The sequence below is a fragment of the Neophocaena asiaeorientalis genome, unplaced genomic scaffold (genome assembly GCF_003031525.2).
Source record: "Neophocaena asiaeorientalis asiaeorientalis breed wild unplaced genomic scaffold, Neophocaena_asiaeorientalis_V1.1 scaffold391, whole genome shotgun sequence".
NCBI lineage: Eukaryota > Metazoa > Chordata > Mammalia > Artiodactyla > Phocoenidae > Neophocaena > Neophocaena asiaeorientalis.
Window position 1 is genome coordinate 241,086 of NW_020174056.1, and position 25,031 is coordinate 266,116.

General features: G+C 36.2%; 1 protein-coding gene across 2 annotated transcripts in view; it reads right to left on the bottom strand.

Moving 5' to 3' along the window:
* Positions 1-25,031, bottom strand: part of UNC13C (unc-13 homolog C) — a 580,525-nt gene that overhangs the window by 65,911 nt on the left and 489,583 nt on the right. For both annotated transcript variants that reach the window (XM_024754347.1, XM_024754348.1), the window contains 5 exons: positions 24,338-24,415; positions 19,483-19,560; positions 14,607-14,695; positions 4,576-4,725; positions 278-401 (listed from right to left, as the gene is read on the bottom strand). In XM_024754347.1, coding sequence (XP_024610115.1) covers positions 278-401; positions 4,576-4,725; positions 14,607-14,695; positions 19,483-19,560; positions 24,338-24,415 — 519 coding nt within the window. The remainder of the gene's footprint in view (positions 1-277; positions 402-4,575; positions 4,726-14,606; positions 14,696-19,482; positions 19,561-24,337; positions 24,416-25,031) is intronic.

A 25,031-nucleotide genomic window follows, 5' to 3' on the forward strand; every position in this document is an offset into this window, starting at 1 on the left:
AAACTATTATATATAGAATGGATAAACAACAAGATCCTGTTGTTTAACACTGGGAGCTACATTCAGTATCTTGTAATAAGCCATAATGGAAAAGAAAAAAATTGATTTGTACAAGGTGATGTCATTGGAATGATCATTGCTAAGACACTGTATACCACACCCTTTTTCCAAAAATGAATTTAATTACTATTTTGTCTAGATCAAAACCATTCATTGAAACAAAAAACAATTAGATGGGCTATTGAAAATATAATCAAATGTTAGTTTGAATACTTACTGTTTGATCTGTCAGAGGAGGGAGGACAATTTGTTTTTCTATTTTGTTGAGAACTAGCTTCCATAGTTCTTTCAATATTCGCTTCAGGACTGTTTTCTCACAGATTTTTGCTGAGAGACTTAATCTGAAATGAAATAAAACACACAATCACTTATAAGTCTTTTACTGAGGTATCATTTGATTGATCAGAAATTCACATTTTCAGCACTGACATTCAAATACCTGAATAGGTCTTTATAATTTTCAGATGCTAAATTTCATTTCATTTATGGAAAAAAAATACATAATATCAAAAATCTGTTTCATCATATTATACACCATTAGGTAATTCACTGTTTGGTAGAAAATGAATTCAGAGTATTTCCTTTCTTAAATTGCATCCTAAACTGACATCAAGGCTCCCAAAGTACACAATTTTTACCTGCGTTCCAGACTTGTAGTTACTACATGTTCCATGTTCATCACTATCTGGCACTGGACCAACATAACAACATGGCAAACATGCATATGATTTCACTCAAGAGCAAAACCGTACCAACTTTATTTATTTTCCAGATTTATTGAGATACGATTGATATACTTATTTATTTTCCAGATTTATTGAGATACGATTGACATATAACATTGTGTACGTTTAGGGCGCACAAAATAACGATTTGATATATGTACATACTACGAAACTATCACCACCATAAATTTAGTTAACATCCATCACCTCACATAGTTGTTTTGTTTTGGCTTGTGATAAAAACTTTTAAGATTTACTCTTAGCAATTTTCCAATATATAATTTAGTATAGTTACTATACTATATATATGCTGTGCATTACATCCTCAGGACTTATTTATCTTATAACTGGAAGTTTGTACCCTTTGACTCCCTTTACCTATTTCCAGCCAGCACAAATTTGTTCTCTGAGTTCAGGTTTTCTAGATTTGCAATTTACCAACTTTAATAGGTTTAAGGTATTTCTTACAAATTCTTCTCATGGTGAGATAATGATGGTAACATCATCTAGCATTTATATAACACTTTAGTTTAGAAATCTCTTCTGAAGATTTCTCACTTATTATATGAGTATCTAGTATATCCATTTTAGAAATCAAAACCCAGCTCAGAGATGTTGGGGAACTTGTCTAAGGAAGTGAGGCTAGGAAGTGAGGGCTGAGAGCCAGTACACTGTCCAATGCCCCATGCTACCCTTGGTAAATGTACTTGTGTGTGAAGGCCCAGCAATACATGAAGGCACAGTGCTGCATAAAGATTTATGGAATGTACCATAAGATGACGCTGAACTCTTCGAGAAGCCTTTAATAAGAGTTAATCAAACCTGTTGCACAGAGGGCCACAGGTGGGGGTCATATATTTCAAGGTAGCCTCATGGACTTTCTATAGTGCTACTGAGTACTCTGTACTTTTGGACTCAGAACTTATAAACTGGGTTCTGATAGAGACAGAATTGACTTTTAAATATTTAAGTATATAATTAACATTTAAGGAATTAATATTTAAAGGCATGTGATGTGTGAGAGGCAAAGGGAGAGATTTCCCGAACACATTTTCATGAAGAAGTATTTCTCCTATCACTGCTGTGTATAGATACCTAATATATAAAAATACATGAAAGTGACCTCCCCTGGTTTAAGAGGAGAGTTGGGGGTCCCTGAAGCATAGCTATGGAACTCTGTAGCCCCACTGGTTTGGAAACCATTGTTCAAAGGTGGTAGTTTTAGCTTCCTGGTAGATAGGTATTCCCTATATGGACATAGGGTGGAAACCAGATGATGTGTCATGGAAGAACAGCAGAACCTACCCTTAGAGAAATTCCTAGGATGGTTTAAGACACAACAAACCTGCCCATTTTACAGCAGATGTGTCATTTAAAATTGATCTTATTTTTATGGTCAGCTGATGTACTTGGCATGCTAACTAGTTTAAGACACAACAAACCTGCCCATTTTACAGCAGATGTGTCATTTAAAATTGATCTTATTTTTATGGTCAGCTGATGTACTTGGCATGCTAACTAGTTTAAGACACAACAAACCTGCCCATTTTACAGCAGATGTGTCATTTAAAATTGATCTTATTTTTATGGTCAGCTGATGTACTTGGCATGCTAACTAACCCTGTTTAAACTGGAGCTGAAACAATAGGAATAAAACTGTTGACATGTTTGCAGCTCTGCATGGGATTTCTGCTGGCTGGAAATGGCCCTTATAGCTTATTTTATAAAACCCTAACTGCCTTTAAAGAAGACCCAACCCAAGTGGAATTTCTACTGACCATCTGAACAGGAGATTATTACTTTATACCTTATTGCATTTATTCTACTTTTCTTATTTTTTCTACTTTTCTTATTTTTTCTTTCTAAACTCTTAGCTCCTTGAGAACAGAATTAATATCTAACTTTTTAAAAAGTCCTCTAACAAGTGGCTTTATGGCTGTACATTCTGTATTAGCCCAGAAAATTTCCACAACTCTCCATGCCTCATATAATATCTCTTTCCAAAAGTTTAAAATCTTTTATAATATTTTAAAGCTCATTGATGTTTTTCTATTTTTATATACTGTTTCTTTCTACTAAGAATTAGAGGAAATTACATACATGATGATATGATAAAGTATAATTAGAAAGAGAAAATAAGACTGAGGAAAATAAGAATCTAAATATCCTGAAAAGAAGAGCCAACCCACTTTATGTATTAGCTCTGTTTTATAGATGATGAAATGGATTCAAGGTCCCTCAACTAGTAGATAACTGTATTAGGATAACTTCAAACTTTTTGTATGTTCCACAACTTTGCTTATAGCATATGCAAAAATAAATAGTTTTATCAATGATGTATCTCCAAACTGCTGCCTGGAATTCCCAAAACAGAAGGCATCCAGTAGGAGTTTTAAGAAGATCAGGATTGCTTTGTCCTGCCCTCTGCTCACCATCACATTCACAACTAAATGGTAGTTTCTGTGATTCAATTAAGTCTTGTCCATAGAAAAGAGCCATATAAGATGACACAAATTTCAAGGGGTTATATAGGAAATGAGGTTAGATAAAAGTGTCTAAAGATATGAAGACGCCTTTCTCTCTTTCCTCCTCTTCTCTCTTTTCTTCCGCCTTTTCTTCTACGCCACTTGCCCTACCTGCTTCCTGCTAAGCTACCTAATTACCTATTCACCTATCTTCTAGATATTTCCCCATAGCAGACAGAAAATAATTTTTCTACCAAATACTAAAATTAAAGTGATAAGAACATTAGTCTTACTTACGCAGTAAGGTTATAAGCAAAGGGAAATGGAATTAAGGTAGAAGTCATAAATATGTAGAAGAGGTTCTCCTTACTAATTCCTTCTTTGTTATCCTTATCTTTAAGGAAAGGTACACTGTTCCCTCTTATTTATCTTGGTCTCTTTGGCATTAATTAATTTTCCACAACAATATTAAATGAGGTAATATATGTAAACTAGTAGGTATAATACTGGTCCCATGGTAGGCATTCAAAGTTATTTTTTGCTTTTCTACCTTCAGTTCTGGTTTTAAGTATCACCATTTAAGAAATCATACCTCTTGCTGCTTTAGATCAATGGTTGCCAATTGTGAACACATTTTAAAATGTAGGTGCCTGGACCCTACTCCAAACTTACAAAATTAGAACTTCGAAGAGGAGGGATGGAACAGAAGCAAAATAAACCAACTTTTTGGTTCAGAACACTGTCTTAGTTGGTCATAAAGACCTTCATTCCCACCCACTCCCACCACTGGACTGGAATCTCCATGGAGTCAAGGACCTTGACTCTCCATCATCATTGTCCAGTGCCTAGATTAGAGTTTGAAACAGGCGGACACTCAGTAAATAGTTATAGAAGGTGGGGTGAGGCAGCAATCTACTTGCCTCTGAGCTGAATTAACTGTAGTCACATTTGTGCTATTCTCTTCTTCAGCAGGTTTCTGACATGAAATCAGATATTCTGGAGTCAACTCAGTCTTTCTCCATGTCCAAGAAGTTGCAGAACAATATGTTATCTGAGAAGCATGAAATCCTAAATCTCTCTATGCCTCAGAGCAGCAACCTCCTTAGTTATCCATACTTATTTCCTCTCCATTTTTCCTTTTCTGTACATAGTCATTCTCATCTAGTAATGAATTAAGAGTTTTTCTTTTTTAGTGAATTGATCTATTTCTGTAGATGCCCTTTTAAAGCTGTCCTACATAGAGGAAAATATGTTTTTTTTCTCTGAAATCCATATCAGCCAAATTGAGGGCAGCAAATCAAGAGAAAACTGGGTAGAACACTTACATTTTGTCCAAGAAGTCCATGAGAGGTCTTAATACAACCTCTGCATCCATGGCTGTACTGTTCTTATTAGATGCGGTATTTCCAGTTGCTCTCATTTGATTTAGTTCAAAACTCATCTGTTTTATGCACTCTTCAATAATAAGCTGGAAACTGAAAATAAAGAATATAAATTCTGGAATAAGAGCAAACATTTATGCCTTCCTTTGCCTGTGTCTGTTAAATTCACCCCAGGGAGTTTGATCTGTTTGCAATGGTGTGATAGCCCTTGCTCATTAGTTTTCAAACTTACTGTTTAGCTGCGAAAATTTTTGTTGCAATGAAAGCTTACTTAGAACGCTTATATGTAAAGTAGGTAAGACTGATGCTTTTCGGGTCGAATTAACTTGAGTGGGAGATCATTCGGCCCCCATCACTCCCAGTAACAGCTGAGATGTCCCTCTGAGCATCTTTTGGAAAAATGACTGTGAGTGACCCTTGGCATCTGGGTACACCTTCTTCACTTAGCCTCTGGGACTCCACACCCTCTTAGCTTTCCTCCAACCTCACTAGCTGCTCCTTCTTCATTGTCTGACCTCTAACTATTGTAATAAGGTTGCCAGACTTAGCATATTAAAACACAGAATGCCTAGGTAATTTTAATTTCAGATAGTGAATAATTTTAGTGTAAGTATGCCCCATGTGATACTTGGGACATATTTATATTAAAGATTGTCCATTTTTATATGAAGTTCAAATTTAACTGGGCATATGCTGTAGTTTAGCTGGCAACCCTACATCGGCAATCCCACCTCTAGGCTCAATCCTTGGACCACACCATCTCTCCATCAAAAATCACTTCCGTGGGGCTCCCCTGGTGGCACACTGGTTAAGAATCCGCCTGCCAATGCAGGGGACACGGGTTCGAGCCCTGGTCCGGGAAGATCCCACATGCTGTGGAGCAACTAAGCCCGTGCGCCACAACTACTGAGCCTACGCTCTAGAATCTGCAAGCCACAACTACTGAGCCTGTGTGCCACACCTACAGAAGCCCACACGCGTAGAGCCTGTGCTCCACAACATGAGAAGCCACCACAATGAGAAGCCTGCGCACCGCAATGAAGAGTAGCCCCGCTCGCTGCAGCTAAGAGAAAGCCCGTGTGCAGCAACGAAGACCCAATGCAGCCAAACATATATAAATAATAAAATAAAATAAATTTATTAAAAAAAATCACTTCCTTGGCAATCATATCTAGTCTCATGATTTTCCTGCCATCTGTATACTGGTGATTGCCAAATATACATCTATAGATATGACTTCTACTCTAAAATACAAACCATTATTAAACTGCCTATGTAGCCTTTTTACTTAGATAGAAGTCTAATGAATTCTTCTCATCCAATCTAATGAAATTTTCAACATCCAATCCGTCAGCAAATCTTTATAAAGTATATTAAATCTGAGGATCTATTATTACTTCCACAAAGCTACTGCAGGCCAAGCCACCATTATCTTTCACCTGAACTTGTGTAATAATTTCCTACATTAACTCTCTGTTCAACCCTCTAAAGGTATCTTTTAAAATAGAAACCAGATCATGTTCCTCTCTTGCTAAAAACCTTCAATGGCTTCCAGATCCACTGGAAAAAAAAAAAAAAAAGCCTAGAATGTATTTCATGGAGTTAATTAAATCCCAACATATTCTGGCCCTGGAAACTTCCCTGATGTCATTTCTTGCCACTATTCCCTCTGCTTCATTGCAGTCCCGCCACAGTAGTCTCCCTGGTGTCCTTAGAATTCTCTGAGGACACTCTTATCTCATGGCCACTGTTATGTTCCCTCCCCCATGCAATTTCTCATGGGTCTGTTAGTCCCTCACTTATTACAGGCATAAGCCAAAGGTCACCTCATGGCCACTGTTATGTTCCCTCCCCCATGCAATTTCTCATGGGTCTGTTAGTCCCTCACTTATTACAGGCATAAGCCAAAGGTCACCTCCTCGGAAAAGTGTTTCATAAATACTCCACCTGAAATGAAATTCCTATCATTCTCCATTTCCTTACAGTTCTTTATTGCATTCTCCATTCTTTGACACATTACATAGTTTTTATCTATTTGTTTGTCGTCTATTGCTCCAAATAGAATATAAGCTCCATGAGGGCAGGACCGTTTTTTTCAGTGTTATCTACCCACACCATGAGTTCCTCAAGAAATATTGGCTGAATGTATCAATGGACCATCCTCCTTCCACCCACCCCTATTAAACGTGTTGAACAGATAAATGACCTGTTTAACAACACCCCATGACCTCCCCCACTTAAACCCTATGCTCTACATGCCTATAATGCCCCACCAACCCCCCAAAACAAGACAGGAATATATAAATACATAGAATTTAATTAATCTATCTGACAGCGTGAACATTTCAGTACTCAAAGTAAGATAGACCTAGAAAATAAACCCTAATCGTACCAGTGAATTACTTAGACATATACCACTTATATAGACAGACATCTCCCTAGATCTATCAGCCATTTCATTAAAATTTTAATACTAAATCTAACAAATTATACAGGAAAACTATATACATGTTACATCACTATATAAACACAACTTGTTAATGTAGCTTAAATTCTAAAGCAAGGCACTGAAAATGCCTAGATGAGTTTACTAACTCCATAGGTTTGTTCCCAGCCTTTCTATTAGTTTCTAATAAAATTACACATGCAAGCATCCGCACCCCAGTGAGAATGCTCTCTAAATCATTACTGTAAAATGGAGCAGGTATCAAGCACACTAACGGTAGTAGCTCATAACACCTTGCTTCACCACACCCCTATGGGAAACAGCAGTGATAAAAATTCAGCCTTAAATGAAAGCTCGACTAAGTTACATTATCTAGGGTTGGTAAACTTCGTGCCAGCCATCTTGCTCATATGATTAATCCAAATAAATAGAAAACCGGCGTAAAGCCTGTTAAAGAGTAATAAAAAATAAAGTTAAATTCTAACTAAACCCTAAAAAGCCATAGCTAAAATAAACTATGAAAGTGACCTTAGTATTTCCTGATTACACGACAGCTAAGACCCAAACTGGGATTAGATACCCCACTATGCTTAGCCCTAAACCCTAATTATAATAACAAAATTATTCACCAGAGTACTACTGGCAGCAGCTTAAAACTCAAAGGACTGGCAATGTTTCACACCCCTCTAGAGGAGCCTGTTCTATAATCAATAAACCCCGATAAACCTCACCAAGCTCTGCTAATTCAGTCTATATACCGCCATCTTCAGCAAACCCTAAGAAGGGATAAAAGCAAGCATAAATACTATACATAAAAAGTTAGGTCAAGGTGTAACCTATGGGATAGGAAGAAATGGTCTGCCTTTTCTGTTTCGAGAATGTACTTCTCACACACAGAAGTTTTTATGAAAACGAAAAACCAAAGGAGGAGTTAGTAGTAAATTAAGAATAGAATGCTTAGTTGAACAAGGCCGTGAAGCACGCACACACCACCCATCACCATCCTCAAGTATTATAACAACTTCCTATAACCTATTAACAAACACCAAGTATATGAGAGGAGACAAGTTGTAACAGGGTAAGCATACTGGAAAGTGTGCTTAGATCAATCAAAGCATAGCTTAAATAAAAGCACCTCGTTTACACCTAGGGGATTTCATAATCTATGAATACTTTGAACAACGCTAGCCCAAACCTCCACAAATTTTACTAACACAAGCAAATTAAATCAATCGTTCACTCAGCATTTAAAGTACAGGAGATAGAAATTTAAAACCACCTTTGGCGCTACAGAGAAAGCACCGTAAGGGAATGATGAAAGAAGCATTACAAGTAATAAAAAGCAAAGTTTACCCCTTTTACATTTTGCATAATGATTTAACTAGTAAACATTTAACAAAGAGAACTTAGCTAAATACCCCGAAACCAGATGAGCTACTTACGAACAGTTTGTAGAACAAACTCATCTATGTAGCAAAGCAGTGAGAAGGTTTATAAGCAGAGGTGACGAGCCTAACGAGCCTGGTGAAAGCTGCTTGTCCAAGAAAAAAATCTTAGTTTAACTTTAAAAATTACAAAAAAATTAGAAATTTTAATGTATTTTTAAACGTTAATCTAAAAAGGTATAGCTTTTTAGAAATGGATACAACCTTATCTAGAGAGTAAATAAACAACACCATAGTTGGCTTAAAAGCTCCACCAATTAGGAAAGCATTCAAGCTCAACAATAACTTTATCTTAATATCAACAATAAGCAAATCAACCCCTAGTTTTACACCGGACTAATCTATTAACCAATAGAAGCAATAATGTTAATATGAGTAATAAGAAATATTTCTCCTTGCGTAAGCTTACATCAGTAACTGATATTATACTGCTAGTTAACAGCAAATAAACACAATCCAACATTAAATTATTAAGTACGCTGTTAACCCAACACAGGCAAGCACTCAAGGAAAGATTAGAAAAAAGATTAACTAAGTCTGTGAAGAGTAAGCCTTAGAATTACTGTTTTCATTCTTTACATCCTCTACACCAGTTTTGGTGATTCCTACCTAAGCAGCAGCAAATAGTAAGAGATTTAAATAGTGGAGACCTTCAGCATATCCACCATTCCTCTATGTTGTCTGTTACTTTCATACCTCCAACAATAGGAGTAATTATAATATACATTCAGGCAGGCAAGAAAAAAGCCAGTTAGGATAATGGGTGTAAATAAAAATTTGGGAAATGATCACATCACGGGAATGGTGATGAGGAGGGAGTTGATTTTAGTATTGAAATCAAGTCAGTCCCATTCCTCTTTCTCCACACACAATGATGACACAGTTCATGTTATTTAAGAAGGATCCAAATGCAACAATTCCTCACATTTTATATAGAAGTTTAGGAAGTTTCACTATATAATGCTGTCATTATTCATTAAATAGAAATAATATAAATATTTATTAATGTATGCATTCTACAAATGTTTAATTAATACTGTGTGCCAGTCTCAGTTACTAGGATACATCAATGAACAAAACAGATAAAATTCCTTATTCTTTTTGTTTTGTTTTGTTTTTGTTTTTTTGCGGTACGAGGGCCTCTCACTGTTGTGGCCTCTCCCGTTGTGGAGCACAGGCTCCGGACGCGCAGGCTCAGCGGCCATGGCTCACGGACCCAGTCGCTCCGTGGCATGTGGGATCCTCCTAGACTGGGGCATAAACCCGTGTCCCCTGCATCGGCAGGCGGACTCTCAACCACTGCGCCACCAGGGAAGCCCAAAATTCCTTATTCTTGTGGCACATATTTGACCCTTTATTTTTGAATTTACATTATAAATATAGTATAGCCTGTTGTTAAATATTTCATTTTTCTAGTTTTTGGTTTTGCTACCTAATATGGGAAATCTTTGATGTATTTTATTTTATTATTTATTTATTAACATCTTTATGGGAGTATAATTGCTTTACAATGGCGTGTTAGTTTCTACTTTATAACAAAGTGAATCAGCTATACATATACATATATCTCCATATCTCCGCCCTCTTGTGTCTCCCTCTCACCCTCCCTATCCCACCCCTCCACGTGAACACAAAGCACAGCGCTGATCTCCCTGTGCTACGTGGCTGCTTCCCACAGCTATCTATTTTACATTTGGTAGTGTATATATGTCCATGCCACTCTCTCACTTCGTCCCAGCTTAGCCTTTCCCTCCCTATATCCTCAAGTCTGATATATTTTAAATGATCACAACTTGGGTGTTTTTCTTGCTCCTGATATAACAGGTTTATAAATATTGGTCCGTATTGTTGAGCATGTAGTCAAGGCCTGATTCTACTTCCACCATTGTGTTGTGGCTGTTTCCATCTTTGGCTCCTGACTTCTCTGTGACTTTCTTTACTAGTGATACCACCATTTCTGTCCCCCTGCATTTGACTCTTTGATCCTTGGATCTCAGTTTGCCTCTGTGGATGTGGTTCATTTCTTGGCTCTCTGTGTATTTATCTCATTCAATGGAATATGCTGTTTCAGGTTTAGGTTCAAAGGAAGCTGAATGCCTAATCACTTGGCTTTTTTCTGGCTGGACCTGCCTTTGGACTTTTGTCAGGTAGTGGTTGGGGGGAAGGGTGGCATTGGGGGTAGTGAAGAACACCCGGGCTTCTGATGTGAGAAGGGGGTGATGGTGGTGGGTGTATATAGTGAAGGGTAGTGGTGGTAGATACTTGGGGCAAGAGAAAGGAAAGGTAAATAATGGTGGAAAACTTGACCTAGTTGATTTACTACTGGGTATCAGTGATCCTGCTGACTGCAGTAATAATCACCTTTGAAATAGCTACTTTCTTTTGAACTTATTCTCAAATCAGTTTACTGGGCTGGAGGATAGACTGAGCAGAAGGTATGATACTCATGATCCAAAAATGTACAAACAGGTTCTTACAACAGACCCATATGGTAAACACCCACCAGAAGCCAGCTCTGTGTGGGGAGATGAGGCATATGGAGGAAGGATTACCAGAGAATAAAAGAGAATGACATTCTACCTTAGCATGAATCCAGGTGAATCAACACCTGCATTTGACCCGAAAATCTTTTGTCTCTATCAATTTTTTGTAAATACACCTAAAGATTCATTTTTTTCTATCCATTTTACAGTTGAAAAGTTTTTATTAATCAGCAGTACCAGGTAATAATGACAGACTCTGTGAGCACTCAAGATGCCAAACACACAGAAGAAATCCTATGAAATATTCCTAAATTTTTAATCTACTTAATCCAGCCAGCCACTGGCATCAAAGATATCACTAAAAGAAATGTAGTGAATCAAAAAACCAAGCTGCAAAATGCGTGTAAGCAGAAACCTAAGTGGCACAGGTTTTGAAAACGTTAAGAACATCCTTAAGATATCATTGAAGTCCTGTTGCTGAGTCTCAGTTCCCAGGTGGGTGCCCTGTGCATGTTATCAGGAACCTGGGGACCCGGGCTTCAGATGTTTGCTTTGGCTCTGTCCTGGCTTTCCTGAAAAATCACCCTACCAGCTACAGAGGGTAGAATAATTTAATTGTGGGTTTTAATAACGGTAGATGAAATGGATTTGGGGCAATTAAATATGCACTTAACTTTAAAACTCTAGACCACTAATTTAGACTGTAAGAAGGGTGGATTCAGTTTGACTTCACAGCATAAAGTCCAGCATGAAATTATCGTTTGACTTCACAGCATGATCACACTGATCATTATGGACTTCCCACCTACCCTGAGTGTGTGATGCAGACCTGGTTGGCAGTATGGGAAATAAATCTATGGCAACAAAGATATAATAATTATTCTTTTTATAAGGAAAGAATGACATCTGGGCTATTTATTTCAATAATCCTAGCTCTCTTAGAGGTATATTTAAAAAATAATGAAGAAATACAAACAGGGTAACAAGGAGTTTCAATATCTAGGTTAAATAGCTGACTTCATATGACTAAAGTACTTCAAGTGCCCTCCTAAAGGCATCTCTCCTTATTTCATAACTGAAGTTTGCTAAGTTTTTCCAATCATAATATATATTTCAGCCTTTGTAACCTGAATATTCCCCAATCTTAAAACAAAACAGAATAAAAAGTACTTGTTCAGAGGATGATTTGGATACATTACAGAAAATAATTTGAATATCCTTTTTTAATTTAATTATAGTTTCTATCCTGTTTAGTCATCTTATTTCCCGTAAGGTTCTGAACACCTCTAGCTATTCCTGACCCCTTTTATCTCCCCTTAACTTTGCTAAATAATCTCTATTTTTGCCTTTGTAGCTGAAGGCAACAGTCCTTCTGCTAATCACATGTCAACTTACAACTAGAATAAAGAGAGGTAAGCCTCTAAGTGTCACCCCAAGTCAGAGCCAACGAGCCCCCAAATCTCTGGGACAATGTCTGCCTCTCCAACTCCTTGTAAGCAGAAACTTCAAATTACTTATTAACATTTAGGCCAAGTATGCAGGATCATCCAGGTCAGCTAACAACACAAAGCAGAAGGCAGAGCTACGACCCTAAAAGCTCAATACATCAAGACTGCATCTGGCCCAGCACTTAAACTTTGAGAGGGGGTTCCATGAACATAATGAACACAGCTCTGATACTGAAGAGAAGTCCAAGCATAGGATTTTTCTTTACTTTGCCTCATTTCTACATTTGAGAAAAAATATGATACTTTCAGTGTCTTTTTTGTTTTAGTCTTTTGGATTTAAGAGTGGCAAAACTAATCAATGAATGTGTGTTAAGCATGTATCTTTCCAAAACACACTAATAAGTGATGACTGAGATTCAAAGAGATAACTAGCCCTCTCCATAAGAGTAAATTTCAGTCTTATTTGAGAACTGAAGACATAGCTTCAAATAATAAGTCAACATTTATTGAACTAATATTTAAAGCAAATTCTGTATGAAAGTAATGAACCTCATCAAAAATGTGTTTGATTTACCATTGCATTAAAAACAAAAACAAAAAAAAAAAAACCCACATAGGAATAAACCTACATAAGGAGGCAAAAGACCTGTACTACAAAAACTATAAGATGCTGAAAGAAATCAAAGACCACACAAACAGGTGGAAAGATACTGTGTTCTTGGATTGGAAGGATCAATACTGTTAAAATGACCATACTACCCAAGGCAATCTTCAGATTCAATGCAAACCCTATCAAATTATCAGTGGCATTTTTCACACAACTGAAACAAAAATTTTTAAAATTTTTACGGAAACACAAAAGACCCTGAATAGCCAAAGCAATCTTGAGAAAGAGCAGAGCTGGAGGAATCATGCTCCCTGACTTCAGACTATGCTACAGACTATACTACAAAGCTACAGTAATCAATACAGTATGGTACTGGCATGAAAGCAGACACATAAATCAATGGAAAAGGACAGAAAGCCCAGAAATAAACCCATGCACTTATGGTCAATTAGTTTATGACAAAGGAGGCAAGAGTACACAATTGAGAAAAGAGAGTCTCTTCAATAAGTGGTGCTGGGAAAACTGGACAGCTACATGTAAAAGAATGAAATTAGAACATTCTCTAACACCATATACAAAAATAAACTCAAAGTGGATTAAAGACCTAAATATAAGACTGGATACTATAAAACTCTTAGAGGAAAACATAGGCAGAACACTCTGACATAAATCACAGCAATATTTTTTGGATCTGTCTCCTGAAGTAAAGGAAATAAAAGCAAAAATAAACAAATGGGACCTCATTAAACTTAAAACCTTTTGCACAGCAGAGGAAACCATCAACAAAATGAAAAGACAACCTACTGAATGGGAGAAAATATTTGCAAATGATATGACCGATAAGGGATAAATTCTAATCTATTTTAACATTTGCTGATGAGATGACGGCTTTTTCCTATAGATCCAAAATGAAGTTTATCTAGGATGAACTTCTCATTCTTTAGAAACACACCATAGGCAAGCAAAGTTAATTAAAAAAAAAAAAAGACAAAACATAGATATGTCAGTAGTTTCCCATGAGCTAATTGCATTAACATTTCTAAAGCCTAAAACAAATCACCCTGACTTAATTCAGTTATGGGGTTAAGAGTTCAGTTCTTTCGAAGTGAAACCACACTGATGTGTATGGCATGAACACAACTCATACTTGTTATATATGTGAGGATTTTATCTCTGCCTTCTCGCCTCCCTCTATTCTTTCAACAGCCAATTGCTAAGCTCTAAACACTAGAATTGCAAATAAGAATGAGATGTTAAGAAACATACAATAAAGAGAGGGAAAGAGGGAAGTTAACCAGAACTTAGAGCATAGTGTTGTAAGTGCTACTCAACTGCAGGATACTGGGGAGCAGGAGTTCTGGGGAGCAAGCAGCAAGACATCACTATAAAATCGCAGGGTCATGGAAGATTTTCCAGAGGAGGTGATGCTTAGATTGAGTCTTGAGGTTAAACGGACTTAGTCAGAGGAGAGAGACAGTGTTGAAGGCATGATTATCATTAAATGAAACCTAATACATTTGGATAGTAATTACTTAGGCCACTTACCTTTCACCGTAAGTGACACTGAGCTCATCCAGAACTCCACTGAGTTTAACCTGAAGTTCTTTTAGAATAGTACTAGCTTCAGGATCTAGCTGCAAAGAGACCATAAACAATATTACTTTGGAGTTCTGAGAGAGCATGCCTTTTATCTCTTAGGACATTTTGCTTATTACAAGGTAAACTTCAAACAGTATAGCATACATATACAGTTTTCTTTCCTTTCCTTTTTTTAACCTTTGAAATCAAATGCAAAATTTAGATAATTCTAATGAAACCTGAAGAGTTCTTACATTTGAAAAAATTGATTGAAATGCATAGCATGCATACAAAAAAGAGCTAGAGAGCAAAGCCTTTGTTGGCTACAGCAGTGGGATGCAAGGTATGACAAAATATCCTACAGAACTTGATAACTTCATAACTTAGAAAACTGGTTATACATTAGTTGAACATATGTGTTGCTTGAAAATATATTTTCATTTTTAATATCCCTGTAAGTAAATAGGCCCATTGAAAACTTTAAAAATGGCTAAAAATTAATTTTTGCATGTTGTGTTGTACCTTATTTTTCCAAGTATGGAATTAAAAGTAATAAACAATTATCCTGTTGCTCCAGTGTGTTTCTCTGGAGGTGACAGGGCTAACTTTTCTTCCTGGATGCCAATTGATAACTCAGAGTTCAAGATTCAAAGTTTCCCATTTTATTTATTTATTTTTAAATTTTTCTTTTGGGGGGAGGGGCCAAAAGAAAAATAATTAAATCAAGAGGACATTTTATGCTTACTCTTACAATGTAAAAGCCAATTATTCTTTTTAACTGATTTCTGTGCTAAAATAATATCAATCAATATTAGAAAATAACATAATATAAATGAACACAAATAAAACATCAAACTATTAATGTGGGAGTATTTTTTTAAAATTAAAGGATGAACACAAACTTTACCAGCATTTAGAAAATTTTATCCTGTTTGTTAATTTAATTTTTGCAAACTAGTTGTCAAAATAGAATAACTTATAATAGATGTAGTGTATCTAGCTGATAGAAATTCATGTAAAGGGAAACCTAGAATATTCTCTGAAATTTAAGCCAATCTTCCTTTGAGTCTTCAGAAATTCAATTTCCTACCATTAATACCTATAGTTCTTGCCCAAGCTGAACTACTGTTGAAGAGAGGGGCATAGGAGGAAGACAACTTTGGGGAGTAGAGAAAGTTAAAGGAGGACTTGGTATAAACAAGAGAACCTAAGAACACCAAATACACATATGACCCAAATCAGTTTAAACTCCTGGGAGGCAACCCAGGACCAAAAAGTGTCCCTAATAGAATACACTGGTCATAAATCTTATAACCCTCTAGGAACATTTTCTAATACTAAGAAACTATTAGGAAGAAGTATTATTGACACACCTCAGCATCTGGGTAGCTCTATGTTATGCTAACTTGATTAAAAACATTAGAGTAGAAACCAAAGATTGCATTTGACATCTGATACTTTACTGGGTATGTCAAACCAATCCTTAATGTCAATTTTCAATCAAATCTAGGTGATTTCAGGATTGGTTAGTTTCTGCTCCTTTATCAGAGCCAATGTGATTCTTCTGGACTAATTTTTTTCTGTCTCTGTCATAAGAGATTACCCGCACATGCACAGGCCACCTTAACAGATGCAGACTTCTCTAGCAGTTGGAAACTTACAATATCCCTAAGTCTCATACTTTGAGAGTTCCATTCACCTATAACCAGTTGCAAGGCAGTGATTCAGAAAAACAATTAGATATTACCTGTTTTTAAATAGCCCTGACACTGATGTGCATTTAAACATAATTAGCCTAATAAACCATATCTCCCCAACCCTTAACCAAGAAAACATATGTGAACTGCCCACCCCAATCCTAGGGAACCTTGTAAGCTGAATGTTTTTTTATCACATGTTCTTGCTATTATCCTAATACCAATTTTAGACCAACTTCACTTGGATAAAAATGTTTGGAAACAGAAAATGAAGAGAAGACCTCCCATAGAATTTTCTTCATGCCCCACTCCGTGCTAAACCGTGATAGGTGGTTGTTCCCCACCCACATATCTGCCACCTCCAAGGAATGGCTCTGACAGTAGGGTTTTCTTCAGGAAATTGGGTTGCTTCTTATTTAAAGTATGTATTTTGTTTCCATATTAGTTTGATACGCAGATTGAGTTAGTTTGTTCACCTGTTAAGACAATGACTTTAAAGTCATACAAAAATGGTTAGGTAGGTCAGTTGGACGAAATTATGCTCTTTTCTTATGAATCATTTTAGTCTACCTTAGGGATTTTGTGAATGGAAATTTTCTATCCAATAATTGGTTATTACTTGAAAATCTGAAACTGTCAAAATACAGCAATTTAAATATTGGATGACAGTTTTCATTTCCTGAGAGAAGCATGAGTTTCTAAGCAGGTACAGACAGAATGCCTTGTCATATAAACAGGAAAAAGAAAAAACAATCAGAAAAGCTCTTGTTTCAGTTAGGTATTTGACATTTATCTGATCCAAATCATAGGATTAAACCATTAAGATAGGAAGAGTAATTTTGAGGCCAATATGCAAATTGCAGGTCTTTTGTAATAATGGGCATAAATAGCATACCCATCTAATTATAAAACAATCTCTTTGGCCAGCAAATTTACCAATTCTTGAGTTCTTCTGCATTTCTTTATGTGTCCAAATTGAGAAAAATTTCCTTACTCGTACAAACTCCCTAAAGTTTGTAAGAAATAATAATTTGGCATTGAGAATTTATTGCCTAAATTACCAAGAGCGTATTTTACAAATTACTGGCTACCTTGGAAAAGTAAAAAGCTACCTAATTTTTTTCACAAATGTTTAAAACTTAGCTTAGTTCTGTAAGGAATATGACATCAAAAGTAACGCGCCTTTTTTTTGTATTTTAGAGTTATTAAAAGCAAAAAGAGAAACAAAGAGAAGTAAGAAAAAAGATAATATTTCAAGCATTCAAAAGTCAAGGTTAATAAATTTATTTTAAATTAGAAACTGTATTAGAAAGTGTACCTGAACAACTTGGCTGGCAAAGTTATTTACACCACTGAGATACTTTACACTATTGAGCTGTGGTAATATGAATGACTTCTGGAAGAGATAGCTAGAAGGCAAAATATCTTTGCAGTTTTTTGTCCTCAAGGCTCACTTCTACTTTTCCTTTAAAAGACAATTTACTTATCACCTCCTTTTACAAATCTGACCCCAGATGTCACTCACCCCAGGCAGTCACTGGCTCTAGTTTCTGTACTAACTCTGCTGTGCATTCTTACTGTCTATACAGCCCTCTCTTTTAACTGTGCTCCTATGAATCTATCTCTCCCACTAAACTCTGTCTTACTTAACTTTCTCTCCTGAGTGTCTGTCCCTGCAAGCCTAGGCATTTATCAAATATTTGAGGAAGGAGGTGAGGGCAGGAAGAAGCATGAAATGATTCCCTCAAAGGGAATCTTGATATCTAGAGTGCCCCTTCTCCTTAGACTGATACTTTGCGTCGACTATTAGTAGAATACTTTTGCATTTGAAATCTTTCATTCCTTAGCCACCACATATTCTGGAACTACCAAGTTAGTCCTAATTTCAAGTTTTTGTGTCATTGCCAGACCACGTCAGATTATGCCCTGATATTTGTTCAGTTCTAAAATTATGGTTACCATACCCCCACTGTATTTTTGCTTCCTAGCAGAAATTCTTTCCCTAATGGACCTATAGAGAGTATATGTTTTGCACCTTCACCCATGTATCCTGGTGCTTCTCATTTGTAGGATGCTAAATAGCAAGTTTATTTTTCAAAAGACTGAGACTTGAGAATAATAAAAAAGACATCAGGGGAAAAATGTATAAATGTCTCTTGGGTTAAAAGAAACATCATGTGTGAAGAGGTCCCATCTTAAAAGAAGCATTTTCAGCCTTATCAATTTAGAAATGAATGGGATCTTGGCTTTGAAATCGAACCTAGCTTTACATATGTCTTGCGTACTTATCACAATAATTAGGAACAGTGTAAATAAAACCTTAAACAGAAATATCCCTTCATCCTAGCCACCCTTGGGATTGTTTTACGGAGCGGGTGGTGGTGGGAGAATGACAGCTGCATGACCTTCCCTTGCAGCACTGTCTCCAGTCCTCAATTCCCCAGATGCTCATGTCGGTTTGTGAAATACTGCGGCAGCTCAAGGCAGGTGCCCCGTTAGTATTTCACAGTCTGCCTGATCCAAACAAGCAAATGAGAACAAGTAGGAAGTGCAATCGTCTTTGAGTCTGGAGGGGAAACAGTCATAAGACGCGTACTATCACAAACTTCATAAAAGAATCTTTCTCCCTCCTTCTTCTGCTCATGGAATTGCAGGTCAGAGATGTTAGACAAAGACACAACACATTACAGACACTACACAACACAGTTGTGACAGGTTTTTGAGATGTGAAAAATAAACCAGCGATACACCAAGAACCAGTAGTGCCACAAAGCACACTGCAGAAGAAAACTGGTATCAAGTTGACATTGTGCAGTATGGTAAAAGACATCTGCAACTGTGAAATTTTACGTATCGTCAGCATATACAAAAATATATTTAATAGTGTATATATGACTATATATACACATTACAAAAGGCTATTGACCATCTCCCTCCTCCTATTCACACTTCCGATGTATTTAATGAAGTATTCTGTTGCGGAGTAATGATCACCTTAGCTGTTAATGGTATTTTAGATTGTTAGCATTTCCTGTTCTTTAGCTAAGCCATGTAAAAACTTGATTATGTCACTCTCCATAGCAAAGAGATACGCTGCTAATGACCTCCGAGATATTTGGCAAACGCAGGCATAAAAACATACCCACCTCTTTTCCTCCCATGGATTCAAACATTTTTTCCAGCTGAACCCGCAATTGTTGAATATTGTTCATCAATATACAGGGCTTTAAATAAAGCAAACAAAACAAAAAATACATTAAATTATTGAATGAGCTTACCTTCAATGTGATAGTATACAACTATCACCTAAGTTCAATTCTATTTGGCAAATAGAATAATTATGCTATTTTAAGATTATACTTTTTAACAGTTAAGAATAGAAGAGAGAAAATATGACCACTTTGGGGAATGAAATTTAATAATATACCTAGACAATAAACCATTGGAGACCTATTACTAGAGGTTATTTTAGTCTTAGCATTGTGGCATTTTGTACTTCAAAATTAACCAAATTCAGTTTACTTTTTTAAAGATTTACTTTAAGAAAAACAAACTAGTTTAAACTATTCTATTATTTCACTGTGTCAAAAGCTAAAACACCATCTGAATTTCAGAAATGCAAAAAAAAAAAAAAACCAACCCAAAAAACCTTTAATAAATTCTGGCTATCGATAAAGGCCACCCCTTGGTATTCAAGGCCCTTAGTTATACAGCTCCAAACCATGCGTGTCTTCTCCTCTCCCTCTACTGTATTATGATGAACTCTCAACTACAAGAGGCTTGCTTCCCACCTCCCCAACACCTGTGCTTTCCAGACTCTGTGGCTCGGCTTAGCATGTAGGCCCTTCACTTGAACTTCTTCACCTATTTCAGTCATGTCCATCATTCAGGTTAGGGCCTTTGTTTTCCCAGACTGCATCTTTTTTGTCACTCACTTGACATTTGTTTTATTTAACTTCACGTTTGAGTTGCTTTTGACTGTCTTGCCAGCTGACCTTAAATGCACTGTATGTGTCTCTGTGTCTTTTTCTGCTTTTTTCTTATAGAGTACTGCACAGAGCCTCACACATAATACATGATTTAAAAATGTTCCTTGACTTATTTCCAAGGAGGCAGAAATATAACAATCACATTAAGATGTACAGCTTTCTGACAGGACTAGATGTGTCCTCAGAATAGTAGAAATTAATTTATAATGGAATTCAGAATAGTTATGGAATAATTTAATATTTGCTACATACTGATTCTGAAGAGCCAGCATATCAATGGAAGAAAAGAGTGAAAGAAAGGAAAATGGATATGCCTTCCAAGGTGCTGGGAAATGAGCCAATAAAGAGTCAGAGAGAGGCCTGCAAAGGACTTCCAGGACATCAGAGAGGTGTTAGTGCTCATCAGTGGAAAGATTTTATTATTGTTTTAACCACATTACTGACCTTTGAAAAACTTTCTATTTGACTCTTAAAGTGACCACATCCTAACTTCAATTTACAAAAACAATTTAGAACTTCTACTCTCTGAATTCCAGGCACTTAACTATTTTCTTTTTTTTAACACAGAGATTTATCTCCTATAGATTTTGTTCAGTAAGCTGAACCACAATGTTCTACAAATGATTCAGATTGCCAGCTGTGATGGAGAGTCACTGGATCCAGGCCTAATCCTTTCCGTGGCATGTATGATCAGATTTTCAGGGCTTCCGCATCTTGACCCAATGTCAACAAACTGAACCAACAGAGCTTTTTCCATTAGGGTATAGGGCCGTTGGGGTTTTTTCTTTTTCACTGCAGAGGGGAAAGAACTAAGCAAGAGCACGACTCAAGGAGAAGCAGGAAGACTACATGGGTAAAGGTGTTATCACCTTGCTTTTCATGGGTCTAAGTTAGCTGGGTAGTCTCTTTTATGATTATTTGATATTAGCATTCAAGCTTATCTCTTTTGACACATGTAATAGTACTTTAGTTCCAGCTTTACAAATTAAACCAACCTCCAAGCCTTCTTAATATAGTAGAAACTACACTAGTGTAGAAACTACACTAGTTGGTATTAAGGAAATTTCCGATGAAAAAGAGCTACTAAGAAGCCAAATGAACAAAGACACTTGGGCTCACTTGGCATAGATTGCCGCTGACCTGGGTAAGGCTACATATAAAAAAAAGAGATGCAGTTATCCAGACGGAGATAAAAATGAACGTGAGACTTTCCTCTTTGATTAAGCTTCCCCTGACCTTGACATGTTCAAATTTCAATTTTATTGAATCAATTTATCAAAACAGTACTGAGAATTGAATTACACAACTCTACCTTAAACCTAATCGGGGAACAACTTTTACTTTAAAGATTTCAGTGGTAAATGAAAAACAAGCAAAGACAGCTAAAAATACCCATAGTAAAGGAAACATTAACCGAATTTAGAAGCATCATTTGTTGATGAGTTTAGTTAGATAAAAATAACCTATGTGTGAAGTCAATTTTTAACCTTTGTATATTTTGGCTTTTCCCCTAAAAATGTCATAATGTATTTCATTTGCTCTAAACCTGGAACAAAGTTAGGAACCTAAAGTACAATGAATATAAAAGTTAGATTTGTTCAGGCTGTGGCCATTTCTACATGACCCAAATATATTTTTTTTTACCATAGTTGATGGACAATATAAGTTACAGGTGTACAGTATAGTGATTCCCAATTTTAAAAGGTTATACCCTATTATAGTTATTATAAAATATTGGTTACATTCCCCATGTTGTACAGTATATCCTGTAGCTTATTTTATACATAATAGTTTGTAACTCTTAATTCCCTACCCCTGTATTGCCCCTTCTCCCTTCCCTCTCCCCACTCATAACCACTAGTTTGTTTTCTATATCTGTGAGTCGGCTTCGTTTTGGTTATATTCACTAGCTTGTTGTATTTTTTTAGATTCCACCAAATTATGTTTTTGAGTTGAAAAAGATTTAAAAAATAAATCAAGCATTTCTGATTTAGATAATGTTGCTTTGCTATAATGTGGAGTGTGGAAGAATGGATTGAAAACTTGTGACCCATTCCAAATTTAAAATGTCACAGAAGAAAAAAAAATTCTGTCACAGATATTGTTTAACTGTCATCTATAATTCTGACCCCTGGGAAAGCAAGTGTTATGGTCATCTCTTAGAAGATGCCTCTCTTTAAAAGTTTCTAGTGAAATTTGCAGATGAAATAGGAATATTGTCATATATATACAGAGAAACTAAAAAATAATAATGTTTCAGTGTTCTTGATATTTAAAGAAATCTGTAACAGCAGTGATATGTACACATACAAGTGTACAAAAGCATTTCTTCAATTTATCTCAGCTGAAAGCTTAAACTAAGCAGCTAACTGATATCCTTTCATGGAAAAGCTAAAATGATACTCGGCATTTGAATGAGAGTCTAAGACTGGTCAAGATATCAGTAATTAGGAAAGAAAAGCATTGAGGAAGGAAAAGTAAGTTCCTGTGCTATAATATTTCAATGACTTTTTAAAAATTTGATTTTTATAAGTATAAAATATAAATGAAAAATACAGAGAATAATACAATAAATGCTGATTTATAATTTTTCTCCTTTAAAAAATAAAATATACTATAAAGTCTGCAGGGGCCTTTCAAGGCTACTTTTCCTTTCTGAATGACAGGAATTAGCCTTGATAATTCATAGTCACCTTTCAAAATCTTCAGTTTGGCTGTCCTAGTAAATCAGAATCTTTTCTGAAATTATGTCACTGTTTTGATTTTCAATATAATACTTTTCAAATGTATTATAAATTTAATTGTAGCTATATGCTTTCAATAAATAAATACTCTATCTTGCCTATTAGAGTATTTATAATCAATGGCAATTAGAAATCACTGCTGAGATACCTGGGAGTTTCAGTAAAATTTCTAGGTAGCATTTTCCTGTAAGGAAAAGAAGCATCTTTTGGGACCCTCAAGAACCATTAGGACTGACTTATCTTAATGAGCTGTCAGCAAGAGGTCAAGGAGGTTTCAGCAAGAATTCTCTTTAAGACTTGCCTGATAGTGGGAACTGATTTTTTTGAGGGAGAAAAAAACACCCTGACTTTTGTCTTGAAAAATCTAGTCCTGACTTTTTTTTTTTTGCGGTATCTGGGCCTCTTACTGTTGTGGCCTCTCCCGTTGCGGAGCACAGGCTCCGGACGCGCAGGCCCAGTGGCCATGGCTCATGGGCCCAGCCACTCCGCGGCATGTGGGATCTTCCTGGACCGGGGCACAAACCCGTGTCCCCTGCTTCGGCAGGCAGACTCTCAACCATTGCACCACCAGGGAAGCCCTAGTACTGACTTTTAAAATATTTTTTTCAGTGTTTAAAAAAATAATCCTATAATGTTACTGGCAGATTTCTCCTAAAATTATGTATGGTGAATAGAAAGATTTTACCCTCTACCATAAAATAACACTGAATATATTCTAAATTAGTTTATCTTACTTCTCTTTATTCCTTCTATTAAGCTGCAATACTGGCTTAGATTTTATCAATGTTTTCTCAATCATCCAAAAAATAAAAGGCTAATTTAATAATTCAGAGTATAAATTAGCATCACTCCTTACATTAACCATCCTTTTCAATTTATTTGAAAACTGAAAGGCTAAATTATACTCATTTTGGTATTGGTGCCAAAACTACACTAGTTGGTATTAACAATAAACAACTTTTTAACTCCTAGGTCCCAGCTCCAGTGTTTACAATGATGAGGGTTTTCAGCTGTTTATATGAGCCTTATTCCTTATCATCATGGAAAACCACAAGCTGGCTGGCATTGAGATGCTCTCAACCTTCCTTTGAATTCTATTTTGTACCAGTTCAGGACTACTAGGAAATTTTCAAACAATTTCTTGAGATCCCTATTTTCTATCATCCTGTATGAAAACAGAAAGAAAACAACTTCCTTTGCTTACTTATTAGTTTGAAGAAGTGGTTCTCAACTGAGGAATACTTGAAAGTAGAGACATTTTTACTTACCACATTTTCCTTATCACAGTATGAACTGAAATCACTTGATACAATTGCAGCATACTGAAGCAGAACTTTATTGATGGTCTAGGAAAAAAACATTGTGAAATGTATCCAGGTAAGTAAAGACCTATATGTATGTATATACAGATATATGTATCTATCTCCACACACACACACACACACACACACACACACACCCCACACACACAATCCAGGTTATGTTAACTGGGAAAACTTTTCTAATGTAATTTTCAGTTGAACAATGGCCATAAGTAGTGATTAAATCTACACCCTTGCCAAAAGAAGGATCTCAATTAAACTATTATATTTAGATGACAATTTGTAATATTTCCGAGTACAGTTGGAAGATATTCCACATGCATCCATTCCATTTTAATACAACCAGCTCCATCACAAAATTCTTTATTTCTAACTTATCTAAATACTCAGAAGGTGTACTGTTTGGGGGTAACCTCCTCTATGCTTGGATACTTATTACCTAATGCCCCCTTAATGATTTTTCTTTTCCTGAATGACACTTCATGCTTTCATCATCTCTCAGGGTTTCTAGTTCCCATCCTCTCCCCCTCCACCCCTCACACACACACACACACACACACACACACACACACACACACACACACGCACCCCTATGACAAAATTCCTTGTGATGGTTATTTTTTCAACTTTCTGCATTGTT